We start from the raw sequence: 26,829 nt of genomic DNA, 5'->3' as shown, positions 1-26,829 counted from the left end.
ATCCTATTCAGGTAATGTGGTATGTCACTTTAGATGCATGCCACAAAATAGTTGCCTTGGAGGGAACAGGTTAAAAATTTCATCTTCAGGTTGTAATTTATTCAGTGCCACATGAGTGCTCTGAGTGATGAGATGGAGTGTGCCCTGGTTGGTTCTGTAAACACTGAACAGGGTTAATAGCCTGCTACTCACAGGAACATTGCAGCCTCTGCATTCTCTCTGCTGCAGATAGAAGAGGGCATACCTCCAAGAGACAAATATCTGACATGCAGCAACTTGTTATAAGTTTGAGCCTACAGTTCTTACAGATTTGACTGTATTTTCAAAAAGATACAGAAATTCAGTGGGATAAATTTTGCTATCACATGCCAATATAATTATAGTCCCATAATAATCTATAACTACCATTTCATAATGATCATGTTATTGATGTTTACTGTGAAATATTTATACAATTCTAACCCTTCTGCTACAAGCAAATAAATGCTTAGCAGAATCTGAGAGGCTATGAAAATACCTTAAAAAAAAACCCTGTAAAGCAATTGTAAAGTACATACTAAGCCACTTCTAAAGTAATATGATGGCAAAAACATCCCAGAGGTCTTATTGATCTTCAATAACTTAATGCTAGAGTGCTTTTAATAATAGATGAGTGAGATATAAATGCCACGCAATACTGCATTATCCTAAATAACACCTATAAATTGCCATGTGTAACGTAAAATTGAAATATGCTAATGGAACATTGTGTGGCTTCTTCTCAGTAAAAGCTGTCAGGAACCTGCCAAAATATTAAAACTGACAGAGATGAATGGGAGAAATAAATTAATATTTAAGAATATTGCTCGTCTTTTTATTCCACTCTTGGTTTTGCAGCAAGTTTCTTCAAGCATTTTGTGCTTATTGCACAATCCCATGTATTGATCTTCCAGACAAAGACTTGTTCTGCTGAGGTCATCTACGGGCTTTACATTACCCTCTCCCATCCCAAAGCTACAATTTCCTTCATGTTTTACGCTCTGGTACTTGTCAGGTGATACTTCAACTTACCTCCTGCTGGGAGAACATGCTTGTAACGGATGTCCCTGCTGTCTTCATCAAGATAAGAATAACTGGGTCTTCTTGTTTCTAGGCTCAATTTAGGGTAAATAAAGTATGGGGTGTAGGAATATTATATCTGAGTAGAATGAAGAGAGTTTTGAATGAGCCATGACTTTGTGTGCCATAAGGAAAACATTTTTGAGGAGTTGTGACTGATGGCTGGGGCATTGGTCAGTTTGGCCTAGAGGAGAGCAGAGCTCGCATCCAGATTACCTCAAGTCAGGAAGACCAAGGACTTGAGACAACTTTTGACTTTATTCCAGTTTCTAATAAAAGCAATTTAGAAACTTCAAAATGTTTCATGAGACTGTCATCTAGCTAGTCTTGCTCAAACTTCATATAGGTGTTTCATCCTGAGGGAAGTGCAAAGAGTTCAATTCTTCCCCTGGCTACAAGTACAAACATTTACCCTACTGTAAGAGGCAGGGACATTTTCTTTAAGGGCAGTTGATTTCAAACATGAACTCTGTGTTTCAGGTTGGAATTGTTCAGTATGGACAAACTGTAGTCCATGAATTTTACTTGAATACATATTCAACAACAGAAGATGTGATGGCTGCAGCCTCAAGAATACGCCAGCGGGGCGGCACGCAAACCATGACAGCCTTGGGAATAGACACGGCCAGGTACGCACACAAGATGATGTTCTGCATGTGGGAGAAACAAACAGGGCAGGGTGGTGATTCTGATTTTATGTGTTAAAAACACGGCATGGCTAACATCTGACTTCATTTTAGCTAAGCAAGCATCATTTATCAGGTGGATAAACAGACTCTATCCAGCACCTAAAGCAATTGAGTATGAAAGGCAGCTGTCACCTGAGTGGAGGAATTAGGAAAATATAATAGATATGGAGCAAGATTGTAGGCCTAAGCAAGGGGCTTACAATATCTGATGTCCACATAGAGTAGGTAGGAACTGTATATAGAGAGGGATAAAGAAAATCAAGTTTTTCAGGGGAAAAACAAAAAATTAGAATTTTAATGTTAATTTGTTTTCATTCTGAAGTCTAATATTACAATGTTTGGGCCCACACTTTTCAGAAGGCCTAAAAATTTTATATCCTAAGTCTTTGAAGTTTCTCAGTCATTGGGAGATTAAAGACCTGTTGTAGCAATAGCAATATTTAGAAATGCTTCTTCTATACGAAAAATGAAATCTGACTTTCATAGAACAGACAGTAAATGTAAAATCTCTCAGAAAATTTCAAACTGTACAGCATTGTCGAGGTATCTCTTTTCTTTTCTGGGTTTGTTTCTTCCATTATAAAAGTGTGCTTTTATTCTGCAAAAGATTGCATTCACTCATTGCAAACAACCATTTAATGAAATATGCAGCGTCCTTCTGATCATCAATTTGATTATCTGACCAAAGTTTTGTTGATGTGGTGTACAATTTAATTCTTATATATTAAGGTTTTCCTGAGATACAAGTAGAAGCTTGAGGACTCCAAACAAATTCATGAAAGCAGAGCCAGTTAAGAGTTGCCAAATATTCAGAAACCACATCTACAAACTACCACAAACTACAGCAGGCTTGTATATACAGAAACTGCCATCAAAAGCTTCCTCTGTTCTCACAGTCATCCCCCTTTGGCCATTTTCAGCGGTAAATTTCAGCTTTCACTCATGTGGCCACTCCTAGAATTCTGTGGTATTTTTCTGAAAAGAGGAAGCCCTGCTTCCTTCCTTCTCCTTCAGAGCCGTAATCCAGCCTTCCCTTTATTAGGTCCAGAGTCTGGGCGAACAGCTGCCCAAAACCTCAGAGCTTGTTTGTCCATCTGCAACTGTAGAATTCAAGTAGGTGCCCCAGTCTCCCTCCATTTACCTGCAACCTATTTCTGCCATGTCCCCAACACCCAGTGTTAATTAACATAGGTGTGCTGGTAGCTGAGTAAATAGTTTGACCACTTGAAGTGCTACTGTAGGGTGGAAGTAAGTGAAGTTTTTCTACATACGTTTTTGTAAAGATAGGGTGTTGGCTGTGTCTTTTTTTTAACATGCCAAAAGCTGTTTTCAAGTGCCAGAAGTTTATTTGTAGAGGGGAAGAATTTTTCACTATCCATATTTGTATTTTCTGCTATTGCTCTCAAGTGAGTGAATGATGAATGAATGCTTGTGAAACTTTGGCCGTGAACTGCCACGTAAATTCCAATTGCAGTTGTTTGTATTTGTTCATGGTTAACATCAATCTCCATTTCCTGCTTCCTAGTTAATATAAAATCTTGTAGTTTATGGTTGGCTATGCAAATATGATGCATGTGTTAAATGCTGACATTGCCTTTCTCCAAAACGCTTTATGGTCCCTTTAGGGAAGAAGCTTTTACTGAGGCTCACGGTGCACGAAGAGGAGTGCAAAAAGTAATGGTTATTGTGACTGATGGGGAATCACATGACAACTATAGATTACAAGAAGTGATTGATGATTGTGAAGATGAAAACATTCAGAGATTTGCTATTGCTGTAAGTGAAATTTAATGGGAAAATTCAGAATGTTAAAAGCATGTTTCAATCTTCTAAATGTAATTTCAGTTTTAGAAGTTCATTTCACAGAATCTTTATGGAAATATAATTACTTCAGAGTGGAAAAAGCTGAAAAAACATTAAAAATTTGCTTTCTGATTTTATAGCATATAAGAAAAGCAATTTGTCTGTCTTCTGTGTGATGATAAGTGTATGTCTGTGTGAGGAAAAAGGAGGGACAGTTTTAAATCAAATAATTTTTGTTAAAAGCAACGCTGAGCAAAGGGACTAATACAATTCTAAGCAACTTCTATGGAAACACTACCTATTTTTAAAAAAAGCAAATGTAAGCCATCAAAAATACTTGTTCATTATGTCTGTGTTGTATGCTTGCACTCTAAAGCTGTCATTTTCATGCTAAGCAAACAGTAGCTGAATGAGAATAGAGGTATTATCCATATATATAGAGATATTAATCCATATCAAGAAATATGAAAACACTAGTTATGGATTTGGTGTTAATACTCCACTATATTTGTATATTTATACACAAGTCTTCTATTTTCTGATGTTAATTTCGAAGGGACATTGGTTGTTGCTTCTCCATTGCTGTTTTTCTTTGATTTGCTGTCTTTTTTTTTTTGGTAAAATAATGTGGTAAAATATGAAACCATAAAACTTAAAGAAGTTATACTTAATTTAAAGAAAGATATAAAACAAAAGTTGAGTCCAGCAGCACACAGATTTTTGGTGGTTTTCTTCATAAAATTAGAGATAACTAAAGAAAAAGTTCTCCCTGACACTGCAACAATTTTAGCAATAAAATCCCTGTTTAGAACCACATATGAATTGCTCCAATGGGCTGAGATGCTACAGCAAAGGAATTTGGTTTTTGTCTCCCTCTCAAATCAAGTTTAGTCTATAGAGCCCTTTTTCATATGAAAAATGTCTGTCTGTCTGGGAATTAAGAGAAGTGAGGTGTTTTTTTTCTGAGGTATCCTGAATACAGCAGTGTTGTTAAAACTACAAACCAAATCTAAAGTCTTGTATTGTGTTGAAGTTGTTAACACTGAATGAAGTGTTGTTCTTATATGTATTTGTAGGGCAAATCTTCACAGAATAAAGAACTATTCTATGCCTAATCCACTTGTTATTAATTGCATGTATAGCATGTTATGATAAGAACTGGTGGTTATGCAGAAGCCACTGTAATTGGACTCTGGGTTGGGAAGTGTTTTGTTAGTTTCTCCCCAAAATTATGGCCTACTTCAACAAATCAGAGAATGAATTATTACAATTTTGTGAATTATTACAATTTTGTAATACAATTACAATATTACCCTTTGTGAAGAAGGGGTGAAAAGTACAGTTGAGGATAGCAATACTGCTGCGTTGTTTCCTGTCAAATGGTATTTTCAAAAAAACAACTGAGCCATCACACAGTTATGTTCTCCTTGAGAAAGAATAGCTTCAAATCAATTCAAGTGAGGTTTTAACAAAACAAATTAAGGTCAGATACGATTTTCCACCATTCTTTGACAACTTACCTCAATTATATCTTTTTAAACAGGTTATAAGATGTATGCTTGACTTTTTTTTTTTTTGTTTCTTTGTTTTTTTTTTTTTTTTTTAATTCTCTTTAGATTCTTGGCAGCTACAGCAGAGGAAATTTAAGTACTGAGAAATTTGTAGAGGAAATAAAATCAATTGCCAGTAAGCCTACTGAAAAGCATTTTTTCAATGTCTCAGATGAATTAGCTCTTTTAACCATTGTTGAAGCACTTGGAGAGAGAATATTTGCCCTGGAAGGTATGACATTATTTAAAATTTTCCTTTATGCCTGCATTACAACTGAAACAAATAGAAGAACACCTGTTTTTACCTTCCTTTGAAAATGCATTGTGCTGTGTGAAATTTATTATGCAATTATTTCTTCCATGCTGGTTATAAAAATATTTTATAATAGACATCAAAATAGTAGATACAGATGTGACATAGGAGTTAGAGCCTGTGGAGACAATAGCCTAAAAGGGTAAGTAACCAGAACTAGTTTAATGTGGTAAATAGGAAGTTGCCCTCTTTTAGGTAAAAAATATTGCCAGATCATACCCCAGTTACCCCGTGATCATCTGGTTTTCTGCCTAAATGTTTAGGGTCTCTTTTTGGTTAATTATTAATTACAGCATATTACTTTGCTATACAAGTTACCATGGACTTGCTGTATAGAGTTAACAAGATATGATTTTCCTTTGGGAAGCTTCTTGGTATTCAGATTGTAGCACAGAAAAATCATTCTCTCATAATGTCTGCTTACATTCTCCATCCAAACGAGACAACACTGCCCAAACCACTGTTTGTTTGAAGTACTACTGGTAACAGGAGACAGAGTTTATTAGTTATAAATTATGCTGGCCAACTCTGAAGGGATTCATGTAGTACAAAGAAAACATCCATCTATTTGGACTATTTTTTTCAACACTTCAACTTTCCAAGTAGCTAGAATAGTGTAGTTTATAGCTGGAACAAAAGAAAATATTGACTTGAATGTACAAAATTGAGAAAGTATTTTCAGTTTTTTTACATTGGAGTTGTATTTCCAAGACATACTTAGATATTTTTTTTTAGTGTATTATTTATTTTGGTCAAATGTTAATGTTTTCAGCTATTACTAAATATTTTCAGCAATAAAAACTTTATTAAAATATAACTTATATGTTCATTTTTACCTTCTGAACAAGTTGGTTTCCTCAGCTTTGCAACAAATGAATTTGAGGAGAATCTAATATCTCTAAAGCTCAAAGTTTAGCCTTTTTAGGGCCATTGACTGCTTCAAAGTTAATTGAATAGGATGGTCTTTTCTTAAGTCACTGTATACTAGGAAGAATACACTTTCAGTGGGAATATAGTTGTTCAAACAGAAATTGAAAACTTGGTCTTCAATTTGTCCTTTATACTTTTAAAAAAGGGAGACAAATATTTGTGTTTCATTGTCAGAATAAAATGATAGTTGCATCTATTAGCTATAATGAATATAAAATAAGAAGTTGATTAGTGTTACAATAGGTGAAGGATGTAAGACCTAACATGAATGAGTTTTTGAAAATCTAATTAATTTCATTACTGCCTAAAGGCATCTTGGTTTGCAGGTTTTCTGTAGGAATTCAGAGATGCACTAAGATTTCTACATAAGACTCCTGCAATATGAGATGTGAAATATCTCCTCCTCGACCTAAGTCCCAGAAATCATGTAATCTGTCTGCAAGAGAATCAGAATAGAAATGAAAAATAGGATTTTAGCTTTTTCTCAAAGCATAGCAAGGTCAAGCTGCTCCAGTGGGTTGGAGCTAGATAAAACTGACTAAATCAATTTATGCTGATTCTTGGGGCATAGTTTCCTGTCCTATCCCAAAACCTTTCACTTGTATTCTGGATTCACAACTGTGTCCATGCATGCATTTTTCTGGTAGTGGAAGTAAGCAGATTAATTCTGTACCCTGCAGCTTTTGACAATATAGTTTATTGGATGTGTTTAATTGGAGATTAATCAGATCTGTACATAGTAGCTTCTGTGCATCACAAGAACCTTGGCTGTTGAAATTTGATATCTGAATCTGTTTGAATTCTCAATCTAAATTGCTTCTTGCTAGTGTAGTAGTACATTTGATTATTTTTCTTGGATTTCTTAATTTTATTTGGTTCTTTAAAATTTCAAAGAAAAATTGGGAGAGATTTGAAAAATCAAATCCAACAAAAACTCCTGCTTGACAGCCAGTGAATTTTTACACATAATTTTTTCATATGCCTCTGTGTCTCATGGCATGGACATTGCTTTTAACAGCAGTTTTATGTTTTATCCAGCCCGTAGGCAGGCACAAATGTTTTTTCACAAAATATCCTTTGTAAGACGCTTGGCAGTTTAAAACTGAATGGAAAGTTAGGCTAAGGGCCATTATCTAAGTAGTATTTTGAGCTGCACACACCAACAGTACCAGCTTTGTCCTCTGCCTCAAGCTTTGAGAATTCTGTCTTTCTCAGCTCATTAAGGAGCATCCTTTACTGCATGAAAATACTGTTCACCAGCAGATGTGCAGCTTAGGAGTTTTATGCCTAAAAATGACTTGTTCAGACGTAGCAAAGCAGCTACATCTTGTGAAACATGATAGGCTTTGTTTGTATGACAAACACTTTGTATTTGAGATCATGTCTCATTCCTACAACTGGTTGTAAATTGCAACAATTAGGAAAGCCATCATGTCCCCAGGAGCAACTGCTGGGGTTTAGTTGCTGAGTATGAAAAGTTCAGTATTATTTAATAGTCCAGATGCCTGAAATTTATGCAACCATGGCTTGCTATGGCTCAGTTTCATTCACACAGTTGAAGGTTTGCTGCAACTGGTAGCAAACTGTGAACTCTTCCTGGGCCAGTATCAGAGTAGATTTCATAGCTTGCCTCTACTGCCTGCTGGAATATCTTGCTCTCAAGGAAGAATCAACATGCAGAATATAGTTCCCTTAGTTGGCCACTCAGAGTGGCAAAATAGTCCTTGACTATTAAGGACTGCTTATCTTTAAGTAGAGGAAAAGGCAGAACTTTTTCTTCCCCGATGATATTTCACATTTACCTGGAAGAAAAACAGCCCATCGAAGTTTAATAACTAGCATATGACTACTTGACAAGATACTGAAGCTAGTACAAAATCACCTAATAACCTTTTCTTACAAAGTCACTTAAGAGAATCAGATATTCATGTAATTGTCAGGGCAGGATTATCATTCCCAAGCACTTCGCTGAGGCTTATGAATCTTGAACAGCAGAGATTTTTCCTATGTTGTTTTTGCAAAGGTTCATACAAACATCAAGTGTTTTTCATTTAAAGTTCCTCCAGCTGCTACAAAACTTTAGTTGCTTGAATACAAGGCCAGGGTTACATGGCTGGTGTTCACTTGGTTCAAGTGGAAAATGGCTTAACCATATTAATCAAACATTCCAAACATACTTACCATCAGCCTGAGTTCAAATCTGGTCAGTTTTAGCCCAGAAACTTTGTTGGACAAGTTCTGAGACATGATCTTAAAATGGAAATTCCCGTACTTAATAGTAGCATTCAAGACGGGTCTTTATTTCTGTGTTTATTATAAAACTCTGGTAAACTAGAGTCACTGAATAGATTAGTTAATTATGCTATCCTTTACAATCATATGGTCATTTTCATAACACTCTTCCGTTACTTTTTCAGATTGGAACAAATTTATTTTTGAAACTTATTTTTTTCTGTTTAATAGCAACAACAGACCAGCAGGCCTCCTCTTTTGAAATGGAAATGTCTCAAGCTGGTTTCAGTGCTCATTATTCTCAGGTAAACAAACTGTTTGAAAGTAGACATTATTTTACAAAGTAGATTTTTGTGGGTGGTTCTGTGAATTTGGAATAACTGTTTCAGATTTCTTTGCATAGTCCTGTTTGCTGTTGGAAGTTTTGGAGTGTCCTGTAATCCAGTTACCTTTCTTGTAAAATGTATGTAAAGAACATTTATGCTCAACAAAAGCTTGAGAGAGTACCTATATACTTCACATGAACTCTAAACTTAGTGTTCCCGTAGCACTTTCTATCAGGAAAATAGCCTAAAAATATGTTAAGAAAGATTGAGTAAAAACTTTTTACTAGAGCACTTAGCGACAGAACAAGGGGCAATGTTTTAAATTGAAAGACAGTTCCAGAGCAGGGCCACAAAGATGACCAGAGGGCTGATGCACCTATCCTGTGAAGACAGGCTGAGAGAGATAGGGTTATTTAGCTTGAAGAAGAGAAGGCTCCAGGGACACCTTAGAGCAGCTTTCTAGTATTTAGAAGGGGCTTATAAAAAAGAGGGATAATGACTTTTTACATGGGTAGCTAGCAACAGGACAAGGGAGAACAGTTTTAAACCAAAGGAGCAGAGGTTTAGATTAGATGTTAGGAAGAAATTCTTTACATTGTGCAAAGTAAGGCACTGGAACAGATTGTGCAGAGAAGCTATGGATGCCCCACCCCTGGAGGTGTTCAAAGACAGGTTGAGTGGGGCTCTGAACAAACTGGTCTAGTTAGTGGCATCCCTGCCATGGCAGTGGGGGTTGGAACTGGACATTTCTATCCAAGCCTGTCTATGACCGTATGATTTTAGGATCCGTACCATAACAGGAAAAGCAAGGCTAACTGCATAAATACGCAGGAAACATTACCCAAATTTGAGCATCCTGAACCATGAATGTCTAAAGATGATTCACATAGAGAAAAGATGATTCACATAGAGAACAGGCTTTTTGTTTACTCTCCTTAAGGATTGGATTATGCTTGGAGCAGTTGGAGCATATGACTGGAATGGCACAGTACTCATGGTGAAAGACACTGGTATTTCAATGCCAACTAATGACACCTTTCGTGACAGGCATTCAGAAAGAAATGAGCCTCTTGCAGCCTACCTAGGTAAGAGAAATAGCCCACTTGCAACACCTTTCAACAAATGCTACAAGACATCTCTCAAAGCTCATTCAAAAGGAGTATGTTACAGAACATTTTATATGCCAGAAGCCTGGGAGCAAGTCTACTCCCTGATTTTCATGTTCTTTTAAAAAATAAATAACAACTCCTACAACTAGAAAACAAGTCCAAACATAGACCTAAGTATATCTAAACTTTCCCAACAGAGATGTTTAATCCATTCAAAGATTTCACAGATTGCTCTAGTATTGTTATCAAGTTTTCCTATGCCTTGACAGTTAAAAAGTCTTATACAATTAAGTACAAATATTTGCTTAAAATTAGGCCTTTTTCTGTCACTCGATGGACAAAACCAGCAAGACCAACATTTTTTTTTATAATAATATTTTCCATATTGGCAGGTTATTTTTCTACCAAAAAGCTTCAGTGGCATTACTCTCTCTTCTAGGTCTTGCTTTCTATACCTCATGCTTCTGTTTGCTCTGTTATCTCATTTAAGTCATACTTCCATTGATGAAGAATCAATGCTAGAATATTTTAATGTTTTTTCCCTAAGTACACTTTCTTAATTGCCAAATGCCTTTAGCTGTTGCCTTTTATTACAACTCCAATATGGTAATGTCATTTTCAAATTAAGATTGTAAACTCCCATAATACTTGCAACTGTTTCACAGTTTTAATTTCACTACAAATTTTTCAAGTCTTCCTTCACCAAAGTTGTTAAACTGTTGTTAGTATTAAACAGAACAGAGGTAGGTTCAAAATGCCCCCAGAATCACTTTTTGAAGACTCTGTGAGTTTGACAGCTGGCCAGTGGCAGCTGTTCTTTGAAAGCAGCTTTTCAACAAGCTATTCATGAGTTATTTCTTAGACTGTGTGAGAATGGCATAGTGAACATGGCTCACCAGCCTGGGAACAGGTTTAATAACACAGGGGTGCTCCTCACTCTGAGGCTGTAAAGGTCTTTTAATTAACTGTTATTGCTCTCTACCATGAATAGGGCTAAATAGTTGTGGAATAAACCCTACAAAGGCTCTGAATCACAGCAAGTATGTCTGATGCATTCTGTGTGTATTGCATCTTGATTTCTTTCTGCTCCCTAGGATATACTGTGAATTCAGCAGTGACACCTGGAGGTGTGCTGTACATAGCAGGACAGCCACGATACAATCACACTGGCCAAGTTATCATTTATAAGATGGAAGGAAAAGTGGTGCAAGTGATTCAGAGATTAAATGGAGAACAAGTAAGTATGCATTCACAGTTAACATACAAAATTAATATAGCAGAAGAAATAATAAGTATTTCAAATAAAAACACATTAGAAGAGCACATGAAACTGGGAGTTGTAAGCAAGATCAGAAGGAAAAGTTAGGCAGATCCTCTGGTATAATTAGCAATGCAAATTGGACTGTACAGTAGGTACTTGGGAGTTTTGTCTTTGAGGGTTAAATCTTCACCAGTGTCCAAGTGCTTGTTGCCATCTCTGTACGCACAATTTTTTCTGTCTGCTGAATGGAAGAGCATGTCACTGGCAGGAAAGAGTTTTGACATGCAGGGTTCTGTGCAAGGGTATCTTTGGGATAGACTGAAATATTGAATAGTTGCCTGTTACGCTGAATAGCAGCTCACTGAGAGCTATTGCTGTAGGAGGAAAAATCCCCATGTAATTGCATAATTAAGGATGGCATTATTAAGATAATATTATGCTTATGAGAATTGAAAGACCTGCCTATTCTCATCTCCCCAGGTTGCAGTATCAGCTTATCTCAGGAGCAATCAGGTTATCTAATTTTCATCTATAGCTGTTGTCTGCAACTTAGCTAATCAATCAGTCAATCAATCACTCAAACAAACTTTTTAGAGTCAATGAACTAAAGTAGGTATTAGGGGGCTGGGCCTACTAATAGCCTTGAGAAGAGACAACTGAGAGGGTACCTCATCCCTGTCTGTCATTGTCTGCAGGGAGGGGTCAGAGGAGGGACGAGGCTCAGTGGTGCCAAGCAATAGGACAAGAGGCAATGGGCAGGAACTGATGCACAGGAAGTTCCACCTGAACGCAAGGAAGAAATGCTTTACTTCATGGGTGACCACTGGAATGGATTGTCCAGAGAGATTTTGAGTCTCCCTCACTGGAGATATCCAAGAACCATCTGGACACAGTCCTGTGCCATGTGCTCTGAGATGACCCTACTTAAGCAGGGAGGTTGGACCAGATAACCCACTGTGGTCTTTTCCAGCCTGACCCATTCTGAGATTCTGTGATTTTTAAGGTTTGGAACATCTGGACTACTTTAAGCATCTCTTTGAGAGGAGATGTATTTTGGTAGAAGAGGCTGCTTCTCCTGTTAAGTGTAAAGGAAGTGCAGGGTATTTTGCTTATCTGTGAAGTGAATATAATCAGATGAATCCTACAGCTTGTACCTGAGCTATGAATGTATCTATCTCTTCATGTAGATTTTGTTCCTCTAAAAACAATTACTTGAAAATTTTGGTGAATGTCTGCACTGAGCTGCCTCAAAGCTTTTGTCCAAGCACCCTTTTATGCTTTTAAACTCAGAGGAGTTAAAAGTTGAATGGCCCACTTGTTAATAAAAAAAATCAGACAAATGCTAAAACTGAAAACAAGCTTCAAAAACAAGCAGACCAAAAAAATCTAGCTAGTAAAGAAAATTTATGCCTAGTGGTTAATATTTGTTATTGTTGCAAGCAAGAAGTAGGTCTCTGAAAAGGAAATGCAGCATTATGTTGCTGACTCTGTCTCTGGTGTATACTTTGTGTTTTCCTACAGATTGGATCATACTTTGGGGGTGTTATTACCACAGTTGACATTGATAGGGACTCATTTACAGACCTTCTTCTTGTTGGAGCTCCTATGTATATGGGAACTGAGAAGGAGGAGCAAGGGAAAGTATATGTTTACAGTCTGAACAAGGTAAGGCGATGATTTTTATTGAACAAGAATAGAGCATGATCTTTATTGCCTTATCCTTATTTTAAAGAAATACAATAATTTGAACTGGGGAAGATGACCTGTTGAAAATAGGGGAAAATGGTTTTGGCAAATGAGATTATAATGCAACTTAATTTTAAACTTCATTCTCAAATTCTTGTTTGAGAATGGAGTATATTAGTAGATAAGTACTATATCCTATAAGCTGAAGTTAGGCACAGATACAAACTTACAGGATTACTTTTCTGTCACTTTTTTTTTTGCTTTCATGGATTAGGAAATGACAAGGTTCATCCATCCGAAAAGTGTGATCTCCAGTATTCTTATGATTTGCTTAGCAACCGAGAGCTAAACCCCATACATCCAACAGCTTTTAAATGTCTGACTAGATTGAGGATTATAGTACACACACTTAACTTTATTAATTTGCTAAATCTCTTCTTCTAGTGTCTTTGCATTCTCCTCTCCCTCTCCCTCTCCCTCTCCTTCTCCTCTCATCCTCTACCATCATGTACTGTTATAACAATTGTCAAAATATATCTTAGCAATGATGATTCCCTAAAATCCTATTTCAAGAAAAGGACCTGGAGAGACTGGATATTTTTGACAAGGAATTCTTACAGTCTCTACATGCATATTGCCAACAACAAATTGCTGGTGAATAGGATTGACGAGAAAACAAGAATTCTATGTCCTCCAGTAGTGTGGGGTTTGAAATTTGTTTTTCCTGTGCTTATTTATTGTAATCCAGCTCCAAATAAAGGAGATGCAGTAACTGCTTGCTACTGCTTATTTCTGACATGGAATTCATGGGAAAGATTGGTTACGTGCCCTAGTGTCTGTGTGTTTTTGGTCCACGACACACACTGGATCAGAATATATATGTTAGGCCACAGTGTATGTATCTACTGGGAGCAAAATTCAGTCTGTGTAAAAAAATGCTATCTTTTGTTCTGGAATAACAGTATTGCCATCTGTGTTTCATTAGAAACTTGGCTAACTTCTCAGATTAAGAGAATGCCTTTAGAAAAACTCTTTGCACTCCCTAAAGAATGAAGTGGTTTACTTACAAGAGCATTCAAATATTGTTATGATACTGTGCTTTCATGTGAACCTCTAGTTTTGAGAAAAATGCAGAAGCATCTAGAGGCAGAAAGAGATGGAGCAAGAATGTTATTGCCACATGCTGCTCAGAAAGAACACTTGAATTATACTTGTAGAATCACAGTTTCTACAGTGCACGTAATCACTAGGAATAGTTTCTATTTGTTCTGTTTAATTCATCCATTTGTCTTCTGGACAGGAGCTCTTAAAAGTCTGCATTGCTGAAATGTTGGCGGAAATTCACAAACTCTAAATCTGTTCTTCCACAGACAAAGTTTGAATATCAGATGAGTCTTGAACCTGTAAAGCAAACGTGCTGCTCACCATTAAAACAGGATACCTGCAAAGTTCTTAAGAATGAGCCTTGCGGTGCACGCTTTGGGACTGCCATTGCTGCAGTGAAGGACCTCAACCTGGACGGATACAACGACATTGTGATAGGCTCTCCATTGGAAGATGACCATCGGGGAGCTGTTTATATTTATCATGGCCGTGGCAAAGCAATCAGTAAAAAATATTCACAGGTATGAAGTAAAACTCCACAGGTTGTTACTGTGTTATTGTTCTAATGTATATGATGTTTATAATTCTGTCTTCCCAACACAGAATGAGGCTGTGACTTGACCAGTTGTAACAGCTTCTTTTTTATATTGCTCTATACTTTTAAAATCATGCAGATTTAACTGAATCTGAGTCTTAATTGTTAAAGAATATACTCACACACTTTTATTAGAAACCTTCTGACATGCTCTAAACAGCCAGAAAAGCAGATATTTTGCAATCTGAAAACTTATGATGTGTTCATCACCATGGTAACTATTTTAGGGGTATTGTAATGAAAATTTAACATAGTTAAAGAGCCTAAACCCCATCTCACTGCTGTCAAATGCATCTTGACTGTTACAAAACCCTTCAAAGTGCACTGTATTAACCTCTTTATGCATTTCACAGCGTATTGCATCAGGTGGAGATGGGGAAAAAGTGAAATTTTTTGGCCAGTCTGTGCATGGAGAAATGGATTTAAACGATGACGGGCTGATTGATGTTACCATCGGAGGCCTTGGTGGAGCTGCCCTCTTCTGGTACGGAGAATCACAGCAACTGTCAGGACAGAAAAAAACTTTTGCTTGGATACAAGTGTAACTTGCATGCATGATTGTTTGGACTTTGTAAGGTTACTGGTTTCATCTCATGTTTTGACACTGACTTCAAATTTTCATCTTTGCATCTCTCTCTAGAGGAATGAGCATTAAACTTAATGTACACCATTATAAATACAGGGATATTATAGAAATCTTGCTAGCCTAGAAGGAAGAACTTGTCCTCCTAGACCGCCTTCAAAATAGAAACTGATTCCACTAGTGGCACTAAGTAAAGTAGGAAAAAAACTGAATTTGTCTCTTTTTCGCAGTATATTGCATGTTACTTTATTAGTAATATAAAGAACAGGTTCAAATGTAAAGGGGTCAGTAAAAAAACCAATTTTATTTCTTAGTAGGAAAACTGCAATTTGAGTCCCTACAGGAAATCTGTAAAATTAATTAATTAATTAATTAATTAACTAATTCTGCTTAACAATCAATTCCCTCCGCTTAACAGTCAATTCATTTTCTTTATATGAGTATGATTTCGATCTAGTAGTGAGCAATATAATTTTTAAGGGAAAAGACAAATAAACAATATGATATTAAATCCCTCATTTCTAAACCACAACTAAAACTATTTCTGTTTCTGGTAAGGAAAGCTCCTTGCTTTCTCTGTCCTGCTGTTTCACCTAACTCACCTAATAAGTAAGTGATCAAATTTGTCAAGGCTTCCTATCATCCTCAAGTTCCCAGGTTCTTCTGAACTTCACCTAGTAGTTTCTTTCTAACTGTCCCATATGTAAACACAGTGTGATGTCCTTCACTGCATTGTTGAAACCACAATTCTGAAGAAAGTTACTTGGCCAGCTAAATTTTTTTATGGTTCAGTACACTGACATGCTGCATCTCATGGCCAAAAGGGAACTGAATCGGACCTAGGGATGAGACAGGAATGCATTGCAGGAACAGAGAACGTTTAAAGTGAAACAAACTGGGGACAAATATTAGCCTATCTATCTACCCACAACCTAAGAGATGGTTTGCTATCCTCCAACTTATGTATAATATTATGTTCATCTGTGATACTCTCAAGGATAGGTCTAGGCCTTCAGTCTGTCTTAAAAGGATCTGGCTCTGTAGAGTTGCTTAAATGCTTTTGGAAATATTTAACCTGGTATCTTTTCTGAAACAAGTACAGCACTGTAGAGAAATCCTGTGACTGTTTTCTCCATAATTCCTCTTTTACTGGTACTAGGTAGAGGATATATAGTTAATTACTCTTCTAGACCATCATGTTGTTCTTGTCTCCAATTCTTCAGGGGCTTTCCCTCCTGAGTGATAGTTGAGCTTTAAAAATATGCTCTAGTGCTTTATATGTTTTGGCTGCTGAGGACATTTCTTTGCCTCTTCTTTTTGTTGCTCACTTTTTGGTTTTCTGTATGATGAGTTCTCTCTGTGATGGCAGTTCACAGGCATGCAGTAATCTGCCTAAATGGAGAAAGGCAAATGCAGACTGAAAATGGGCCAGAGGAGTGCTGTGCAACTGACAGTTGTTTTTATAGCATCATACAGCCAAGACAGAAAACATGAAATAATAGATGGCCTCTTAATTGGCACAACATGGCCAACCCTATCAGCTACTGTACTGCAGCATGGTGCCATCAACATATGTCACAGCAATTGTGGATTTTATGCTTCTGTTATTTTCCAAAGAACATTAAGGAATTTTTTCTTTTTAGCTATAAACTTTTTGACAGTTGGACTCAAATGATCTTAAAGTCTTTTGCAACCTAAATGATTACTGTGTGATTCTATGTCTGTATCTGAATGTTGAATGCTGCATATTTTGTGTGTTAATTCTTAAGTTTAAAGAAGTCGCTGCTTTTATTTCTAAGCACTTTCTTTGTGTTTTTTTAAGGTCTCGTGATGTGGCTGAAGTAAATGTTTCCATGCAATTTATACCTAAAAGCATCAATATTCAACAACAAAATTGTCAGATAAATACAAGAAAAACGATATGCATAGACGCCACAATTTGTTTTAAGACCAGACTAAAGTCAAAAGAAGATATATTTGAATCCAGTAAGTAGATAAGCACTAAGCTATGGAAGCTTTAAGCTATAAAACTCCTATGCTTACATGCATTTATTAATTAAAAAATGGAATTCAAGTCTTCTAAATTCAGTGTTCAAAGTACATCTAAGATATTTTGGGAAAAAATAATGTGTAGAGGAAAAGTGCTTCATAATATTGGTCTCAACCTCCTTTGCAGGTCTGCAGTATTGGATTACCCTTGATGCACAAAGACAGATATCTCGAAGCTTGTTCACAGAAAGCCATGAGAGGAAAATGCAAAAAAATATAACTATCAAAGGGTCAGAATGTACGAAACATAACTTCTACATGTTGGCAAGTAAATCAGTTAAAGTATTTTTCTCATGTTGACACTAGTGTAACCCAAGTATGTATTCCATTAATTGCAAATTGGACAACAAAATCTCTGTTCAGAATTAATCTTAAGAAGCGTACATAAAATTTGTTTAAAACTTAGAGTTATTTATTTATACATGTATTAACAATTTACTTTTATATGCAGTCTTTTTTGCTATGTTTTTGTGTCTGTTTTAAGAAAGAGGATACCTCACTTGGTGGACCCAAGCAGCTGTCATGGTTAGCAGTTCAGGTCCACTCAAAACTCAGCAGGAACATGTGACAGAATTTCAGTTTGCATTTTGGTGCAATTCCTCCTAATAAAATAGAGTAAATAAACTTCTCGGTTTGGAATAGTAAGTATTTATTTGCTGCAAAACAGAAGCATAATTAGCAACTGTGAGTATGAATTTGCCCAGATTGTAGCTAATGTGTGGAGTGAATGGAGTTGCATACTGTAAGGACATTTAAAATGTTTAGTGACTTCACAGTTGTGTCTTAATGCAAAACTAATGGTAAATAGTACCCAGAATTTTCTTCACCAAACAGCAGGCCTAAGTTTGACTTCACAAAAGGTGATGCTGCTGATACATATCTTCCTGATCCTTTGAGCACAACTAGAAGAGAAAAGGCTGTGAGACAACAGTTGAGATATTCTTTAATGAAAGTCTGTAGGATATGCTCAGGCTATTTGAAATTTTGTGATAAGCTACACTAAAACCTTAGTAAATATTTATAACGAATGCCTGGCACATTGAATGTTTCATCATTCAGATACTTCTCTAGAAGAATGGCAGCAGTGTGACAGGAAAATTTTTTACCTCAGCACTTTTTGGGTCTTTTTAACCTCCTTAGATACTAAAGTGTATTTTCATAATAGCAGTTTTGTTTTCCTTATGTTCTAGGATAAGCCTGATTTTCAGGACTCAGTAAAGGTTTTGCTGGAATTCAATTTTTCTGATCCAGAGAGTGGACCTGTCCTTGATAGCAACTTGCCAAATTCAATAGCAGAATATGTAAGTCAGAAAGATTCTGTATCAATAACCAATGTATTTAAGGTAAAAGATCATAGCCCACACAAGAGCTGAAACTATTGCCCACAAATTCACTAGAGATGGGGGGTCATTGAGCCTGTCCAGGAGATGTTTCCTCCAAATGAGTATTCAGGAATGAAAAGTTTGATTCAATGAGCTTGTGAACCATTCTCGGGTTTCAAAGCTGTCCATAGGTGACTGAAGATAGAAGAGAGTTACCAACAATTTTATTGTCAGGTTTTAGGTAGGTGGAACATAGTGTTATCCGTTTACTTTGGTGGTGTTTGCCATCATTCTTACTTTAATTAATGCCTCTTTTCAGAATCCAGGGGTATCATTTAGAAGGGAGCAGTGAGAAAGCTTATATTTCACCCATGTACTTCACAAGATTTTGGCATGTTTAACTGGTTAATATTAGGGAAGAGTTCTTTGATCATTAAACAGAAGGTCTTACATAAAATTAGATAATGCATTAAAATGCAAGTATTTAATACTAAATGTAATAAAATTAAGCATATTATTTTTGCAGATTCCTTTCACAAAAGATTGTGGAGCCAAAAATAGATGCATTTCAGATCTTGTTCTGATTGTAAAAGCAAGCATAGCTGGAGACAGGTAACTGCACTGGGTTTAATGTATTGCTTGATACCTGTACGAAGTTTCTATGTGAATTATACATTCTGCCAGGGTTTCCTTTCTAATTCAGAAACAAGATAGTCTGGAGACAGAAACAAGTTTATGTTAAAAACAGGTTCAATAGTTAAAATGTCCAACATTCTTACTTTATTTTACAGTTCTTCTCCATTCATTGTAAAGTCACGCAATGATAAGTTCACCATCCAGCTCTCTGTGAAGAACAAAAAAGATAGTGCCTATAATACCAGAGTTTTGATTCAGTATTCTCCAAATATTATTTTCGCTGGCATTGAGGTAGGATTTTTTTCTACATTATCACAATTATCATAACATATAATGCTAGAGAGATATGAGGAAGCCTTTTTATTAAACTTTAATTTGTCTGCGTCGGCATCATTTCAGTTGTTTAAGAGATTTCCCAGGGCTGCTCTTCTTGCTTATGCCTCCAAAGGAGTGTATTTATTTTGACATGAGTGGACTCTTGCCTAGCCCTGTTCATAAAATACAGATGTAAATTTCATAATGGCACTTAGAAAAAGTGCCTGCCTCTTAGACAACATCAGATGTACATCTGTAGAGCCAGAAATGCCTTGTTCTTTATCAGTAGAATTCCTGAGCCTCTAAAATTCTCCTTTTGCACATGCGTAGAAAAAGCACTGTCATGGTAGGACAGGAAATATCAGTAGCTGTGTCTACCCTACCTCAGACAGCATTTCCAAAAGTGGCCATTTTCCTTCCTGCCTCAGCAGATATGGTACAAATACACCTCAGTTCAGATGGGAAGCATTTAGGGCAGTTTCTTTTCTGTCAGCAGTCCTGATGCTATGCATTAGAAGTCAGGGATCCATAGCACTGTTGGTGATCCTATGGCAATAATTGATGGAGTATGAATGTGACTTTTATTGCTACATTAACACATTTACAAAATTTGAAAACTGTGTAATTACAGATATATTGGTTGCTAGACCCCATGACTAATCTGCATGATGTCCAGTAAGCATATAATTCTGACTGTTCCAAACACTGTCTTTGGAAAGGCATATTGGCAATTGGTAAAATGTCCATAGGTGAAAATTGTCTTGCAGAATTTGTGGCTTCATATTTTTGTTCTAGTTCAACTAAGGCTTTGACTCTCACAATATATTGACCGTGAAAAGTGGAAGTGGTATAGATGTTCAACAAGTCTGTGATGCTCAGTCAGAATTTTAGAGGAGTTTGCACAAAGCCATGCTTTCACTGTTTTTTTCCCTTCAGGATATACAGAAAGATAGCTGTGAATCTAATCACAACATCACCTGTAAAGTGGGATATCCATTTCTAAAACCTGCAGAAGAGGTAAAAAGTCCCCTGCATGCAAATTCTCCTTGCCCCATGTTATTTTAAAGGCAGGACAGTCCATATCAGCTCTGAAGTTCTTTTCTCTTGTGTTCATCCCAAAAACTCTCCATGCATGCTTCCTAAGCTATCCTTGATGTCAACTGCACACAGCCAGATGGGAAACCATCAGATTTTCAGTACCTGGGCAGTCAGATGTGGTGTGTGAGGATGTAATACATGCATATTGCCATCCTTGACACTGTCAGAACGCAAGTGACACGCAAGTGGCTCACCTGGCCACGAGTGTATGTCTGGAGGTTTTCCACAGCCTGGAACCTGTAAGTTTAGTTACTTCGTATATAAAATGTAGTTCCTCGATTGAAGACAGAATAAGATGTTATGTAGAAGTGTTAACCCAGATCTGCCAAAATCAGACATCAAGACTTCATCTCTGCTCAGTGGGGAATGAGATGCCTTTCTAGCAAGTAGTCCACTTAAAATCAAACTCCATCCTGGGCAGTTCCAGTGGTATCTGTATCTTGTTGGAATGAAGAGGGAGCTTTAGTTAAACTAAGGCTTCGAAAAGCCATACTTAGATCTTGCTCTTTAATTGGGAAATATCAAGTTGCATGCACATAAGACAATCTTTCCTGGAAGTTTCTTGTTTGCCCTTCTGTCATGCACCAGGAGGATCATGAGAGATGTCTTCTTACACTGCCTCCCACGCAAATGTTCCAGCTTGTGTCTTGGACTTGTAGGGATAAAGTCAGCTGTTAACTTCTTGAAGCCAAATAAGTGTATTGTCCAATGCCTTTGCCCATGGTGTTCCATTCCCAGCTTTACTAAATTTTTCACTTTCATGCTTTGCTTGTTAGTTTGTCTGTAGCTGTAAAGCCCTAAATTTAGGAATTTCACTCTTTTCTTTGCTTTCAGAAATCAATTAATCTCTGGTTCACAGATAAATATGCCTAATATATTCCTTCCTAAAGCTGCTTTTTGTTTTAAGTATGAATATCTAGGACAACTTTCTGTGGATGACATTGTGATAAAGATTTGTACACATAAAAGTAAAGATAAAAATCTGAGTTGAAAATTCTATACAGTAACAAATAAGAAAACTTTTGCTTTGTATAAAATTACCCTTAAGTGTCAGGATATGAGGAAAAGCATTTGGGACAGTCTTCTTCATTTTTTTGTAATTCCAAATTATGATAGATTTGCCCGGATTATAATAACAATGAGATTTTTTGATACCTAATGGTCTCTCCTTTATTTACATTGTAAACATTTCTTTTGGTATTCTAGGGGTTCTACTATATATTAAATGATAATCCAGCAGCCTTCTACAGGCAGCTCATCTCCACTGCAATAGCCAGGCTTTGAAGATTTTTTTTCCTTCTCATTAGAAGGAAAAAAGAGATTTTGATAAATTGCTTGTAAAACCAATTGCTTTTGATTAAGAAGTATTTAGCCATGTGTTTCTAATACACTACATATATTTTTTTTCTTGAGGTTTGTGAAAATTAGAGGCTTCTGTTTAATAAGTGATAACTATTGGATTTCCTTCTTAGTTGAGGCAAATTCCGTATAGTAGATTCATTCAGATTCATAGAAAACTGGTAAAATATGAATAAGGATTTCCTAGATAAAAGCAAAAGTTTGTACATTTTTCATTATATCAATCCCCGTTAGGGTGGGCTTTTTTTTTTCAAAATGTGTAATGTATCTTTCTACACAGATTTCCTTCAAAATATCATTCCAATTCAACGCATCCTATCTCCTGGAAAATGCTACTATTCATGTATATGCAACAAGGTTAGTTGCAGTCTCTGCCTTCTGATTTTATTTTTTTTTGAAAGCTCCACAGTTTTGTATTTCATAGTAAAACACAAGTGGCTTCTGAACTCACAAACAGTTAAATTTTCTGTAGAGCTGGCACCCTTACAGATGTATTCAGTCCAGCAGTGGATTAAGTGGACTAAATAAATAGTTGATACTCTCTACAGCCTTAGAGTTACAAGTGAATCATAATTTCTGGTTATTTCACCTTCAGCAAAGGTTTATTGTCTAGAGAATTACTGCGTACTTTAGCATGAATCACAGTTAACAAAAAGCTTGGCCTTCAAAGAGTAAGAGCATTGCAGAAGTTATCCCTGATAGGGTAAAGGAATGCACTTGCCCTCAGTGTTTGTTGTTCCTGCAAAATCCAGGAATGGTGTGGCTTTTAATTGGTCTGTTTTCATTCAGTCACCTGCCATCTGTAATTTTAACAAAGATGCATCTATGAGCTGGGGCTGGTGCAGGACTTAAATCATTAGTTCTTGGAAAAGGTATTTTTAATTTATTTTTAGAAGACAGTACTTGATTGGAAATGAGTAGTATACTTTCATACCCAGAGCTGTAGATATTTCATTTTCTAAGATCTCTTTCCAATCAGTGGTTGTGTTGTGTCTGCAGCAGTCTGATCTGAGTGACGTATGTTGTTTTGTTTCAGTGACAGTGAAGAACCACCTGAGACTCTGAGTGACAACAGAGGACATGTTACAATTCCAGTAAAATATGAAGTAGGATTAATATTTGTAAGGTATTGACACTTCCCTGTACTTTACTTGCTTGCACAGTAAATTACAGGTGTTCAAAGAATATAGTGTGGTTTTGGTTTTGAAATGTGCTCAGGATCTACAGGCAACTGCTTCAAAGCTCATAAAGCAGAACCACAGGCTTCAGTGAAAAGACACATCATGAAATAATGGAGCAGTTACTGTCCCTAAGTTGGTGAAATTCCATTTTCTCTATTTAAACTTGGTCTGAAGTTTGCAAGTACAACAGCATCTTTTGCTTGGTTCCTGTACTTTGCTATATTCGTTCAAAGGCATTTCAGGAATGAAGGAAGCATAAGAAAGCGTAACATAAGAAAGCAGATACTTCCAGCTTCCTGATGGCCATGGATTTGTATTGCTATAATATTGCATGGTGTGGTGTTTAATTTCCATCTTCAAAAATTAGCTTTAATTTTAGGTTCTTGGGTGTTTGTTTTTATAAGTTCAGACTTATACTTTAATGCAGGTCTTGTAGTACATTTTATTTTCAGAAACAGCCAGAATTCAGTTAAATTCCATCCCTGAAAAGCATTCTGTATATTACTGGTAAACAACATTTTGTGGTGTGCAGGTGTAAATAATTAAGCCAAATTTATTTTGCACGTATTTCATGGTTCACATCCAGACATTGCTTGTCCTATAGGGAATAAGGCTGAATTTAGAATATGCTGGCTTTGTTCTGGTTTTGCTTGAATCTGTCTTTTACAGGATCCTACCTGTTTCACATGTCAATGCCCAGGATAAGGGACTGCACACCTAGAGTAAGGACAGCAAAATGAGACCTTAATGTATTAATTTTGGGAATAGTGTTTATTTTCTTTTTTAGTAGTTATATCTGAACAAACCATTAAGCGAAGTTTAAAATTCTCAGCATCCAAGATTACAATACATTCTAAATGTACATGGAAAAAGTGGGGCCAATTCAGGGAGCAGAGCAGTTGAACTTCAGTGGATGCAGCAATAGATTTTAATTGCAAGACCAGTCCTGAAGTTCATGAAATAATAAAAATACCTATATTATTAACTCCTAGGAGTTTGTGTGCTTACTTTTTTGTGTGTTTTTTTAACCCACAGTGTTTTCAAAGAGCACCATGTTATAATTGCAGCAAATGAAACTGTCCCTACTATGATCAACACAACAGAGCAAATCGGGGATGAAGTTACTCTACATTATAGGGTAAGAAGTAATAAAAAATGTTTTTTTTAATAGGTACTGTCTTTTTTTTTTTTCTGTTTGGTTTGAATTACTTAAATAGCAGGTATACAATACCTTAAACCCTCTACATGCATATTTTGTGCTTAAAAGCTTTTTTTTCCTTTCTTCCTCTGGAATACAGTGAGTTAGAAGGTCTCAGATGGTCTGTCTCCTGCAGAGTAGTTCTGGTGGGTTTTAGACCTATCTTCAACTGGGAAAAGCGAGCATGTCCGGGTAAATGAGAACTTGGACTACCCATGCTTCAGGTTAGAGCAGCCATTTACAAAATCCTGTCAGGTTTGTAGTAGGTAAATGCCATGCTTCAAGAATGTGGTCATCTTGGTTGAATGGATACTGCAAAGTAAAATCACATGGGAAATATATTTAATGGACTTTGCTCTTTTGAGATCCCTGCTGGACTACTACATCCAGCTCTAGAACTCCCAAAATAAGGACATGGACTTTCTGAAGTGGGTCCAGAGAAGGGCCTTAAAGATGATCACAGGGCTGGAACACCACTCCTGTGAGTGTGTCCTGTGAGGACAGTCTGGAACAGTCAGGGCTATTCAACTTGTAGAAGAGAAGGCTCTGTGGAGACCTCACTGGGGCCTTCCAGTACCTAATGCAAGGCTTCAAGAGAGCAGGAGAAGCAGGAGAAGGAGTTTTGACAAGGGCATGTAATTACAGGGCAAGGGTGAATGGCTTTTAACTGAAAGGGAGGTAGGTTTAGAGTGGATATTAGATGGTGAGGCACTGGAGAAGTTGTGGATGCCCTGTCCCTAGAAATGCTCAAGGCCAGATTTGAGCAACATCTTCAAGTGGAAGGAAGGTGTCCCTCCCCATGGCAGGGGCTTGGAATTTTAGATCATCTTTAAGGTCTCTTCCAACCTAAACCAGTCCACAATGCTATGATTCTGTGACAAAAAGCCCAACCTAAAGTTGCAGCAAAACTGAATTTTATTATCTTGAAAGCATCCTATTTCCCAGTGTCAAATCCAAAACTGATCAAGGGTCCCATATAAACGCATAAAAGTCTCTAAATCAACTTTCATCTGTAAAAAATGGGATATGCTAAAATTCCCGCTCTTACTGGATAGCAATGACAAAGTGGTTTTTTCCTATTCTTTTAGGCCACTACAGTGTTTTTCTCAGCTACCTTTTCTTTTTGTCTACTATGGATGTCTAAGGCATTATTCGTCTAATTTGCCAATCTATGTTTTCTGAGTCAAAACTTGCTGGATTGCAGAGCATACCATTTATGACCTTGTAAAATAAAACTCATCTTTTCAAGCAGCTAATCACAAATATGTAGCCAGGAGGAAAAAATTTAAAAGGTTCTTGAGCATTTATTAAGTTTGTCCACTTCAGAGATGATATCACCAATTCCCCTGCGAGCAATTCCACCTGGGTGGTTACCCAGTCCTTAACCACAGCAGGTCTTTCCAGAAAGAGCTGCTGCTTACAGATATGTCCTGTTGTCTTCTCAGAGAAATCAGGAGAGAGGAACAGGTGAGCACAAGAGCAATTACCTAAGCACACCTGAGGAGGAACCAGCAGGAGCCACTACTGATACAGTGGCTACTCTCCGCTATAAAACACGTTTTGCATAACTAACTGTGGAAATGTAAAAATGAACAGAAGAAAATAAAAACACAGGAAAGGAAAAAACTCACAATCAAATTCCAACAAAATGAGGAAAGTACTAGTCAAAACATTTCTCTTTTTTTATAGATTGAAAAAGGTGAACACTTTCCAATGCCAAACCTCATACTGCAGATCTTATTTCCCAATGTAACAGCTGCCAAAAACACTCTTCTCTACCTTACTGCATTGTCACATTCCCAGGTAAGATAGGAATTTCTATATTTATGATCAACTTAAATTTTAAATTTATGTTTAAGGAACTGCAAATTGCAAAAATTTGGGATTATGCATTGGTTTTATTCTAAATAACAAGATACTGTTGTTTTAAAAATATGTACAGAGGTACATAAGAAGACAGAGGGACAAATTTTCATAAAAGGAAACAAGCAGATTTAAAATGGTGTTGAACAATAACTGCACTATAACAAGGCTACTTTGTTATATTGCAAGTGCTGAGATGTCCAGACTCAGATATGAACCTCAGATATTCTCTTCATTGTCTGAATTATTGCAAATGCTTGAATCCTGCCGTGTACATCTAGAGCCCAACCTCCTGTTACCTCTCTTCTTTCGGGTACTGAAATTAACTTTCATGCATGTCTGCTCTCCAGCACTAGCAGTCCTCTGGCTTCTTCCTTCTCTGGGGCACTGAGACATCTTGAAGGGGATGGTAGGTTGTATGTTTCAAATGCACTTCACTGCAGCCCTCATTTGAGTTTTTCCATTTCACTCTCCCAGTGCAACTGGCAGAGATCACAATTCCAACAAATTCCACTATCCTAGAGCTGTA

At 36.7% G+C, this 26,829-nt stretch overlaps 1 protein-coding gene across 2 annotated transcripts in view; it reads left to right on the top strand.

The window, feature by feature from the left end:
- The window catches only part of ITGA1 (integrin subunit alpha 1), a 66,696-nt gene that overhangs the window by 30,413 nt on the left and 9,454 nt on the right, over positions 1-26,829 (top strand). The window contains exons 8-26 of one of the 2 annotated variants that reach the window (XM_053968830.1): positions 1,579-1,727; positions 3,413-3,563; positions 5,207-5,372; positions 8,847-8,920; positions 9,882-10,026; positions 11,145-11,287; positions 12,833-12,976; positions 14,368-14,622; positions 15,050-15,180; positions 17,102-17,265; positions 17,456-17,592; positions 18,519-18,629; positions 19,177-19,262; positions 19,442-19,577; positions 20,538-20,618; positions 22,339-22,415; positions 23,095-23,184; positions 24,275-24,377; positions 26,127-26,240. In XM_053968830.1, coding sequence (XP_053824805.1) covers positions 1,579-1,727; positions 3,413-3,563; positions 5,207-5,372; positions 8,847-8,920; positions 9,882-10,026; positions 11,145-11,287; positions 12,833-12,976; positions 14,368-14,622; positions 15,050-15,180; positions 17,102-17,265; positions 17,456-17,592; positions 18,519-18,629; positions 19,177-19,262; positions 19,442-19,577; positions 20,538-20,618; positions 22,339-22,415; positions 23,095-23,184; positions 24,275-24,377; positions 26,127-26,240 — 2,457 coding nt within the window. The remainder of the gene's footprint in view (positions 1-1,578; positions 1,728-3,412; positions 3,564-5,206; positions 5,373-8,846; positions 8,921-9,881; positions 10,027-11,144; positions 11,288-12,832; positions 12,977-14,367; positions 14,623-15,049; positions 15,181-17,101; positions 17,266-17,455; positions 17,593-18,518; positions 18,630-19,176; positions 19,263-19,441; positions 19,578-20,537; positions 20,619-22,338; positions 22,416-23,094; positions 23,185-24,274; positions 24,378-26,126; positions 26,241-26,829) is intronic. The other variant, XM_053968831.1, reaches the window with a different exon arrangement.

This window comes from Vidua chalybeata, chromosome Z (genome assembly GCF_026979565.1).
Source record: "Vidua chalybeata isolate OUT-0048 chromosome Z, bVidCha1 merged haplotype, whole genome shotgun sequence".
In the NCBI taxonomy this organism is placed as follows: Eukaryota; Metazoa; Chordata; class Aves; order Passeriformes; family Viduidae; genus Vidua; species Vidua chalybeata.
The sequence above is the reverse complement of the archived record's forward strand: the minus strand, read 5'-3'. Positions and strand labels throughout refer to the sequence as shown.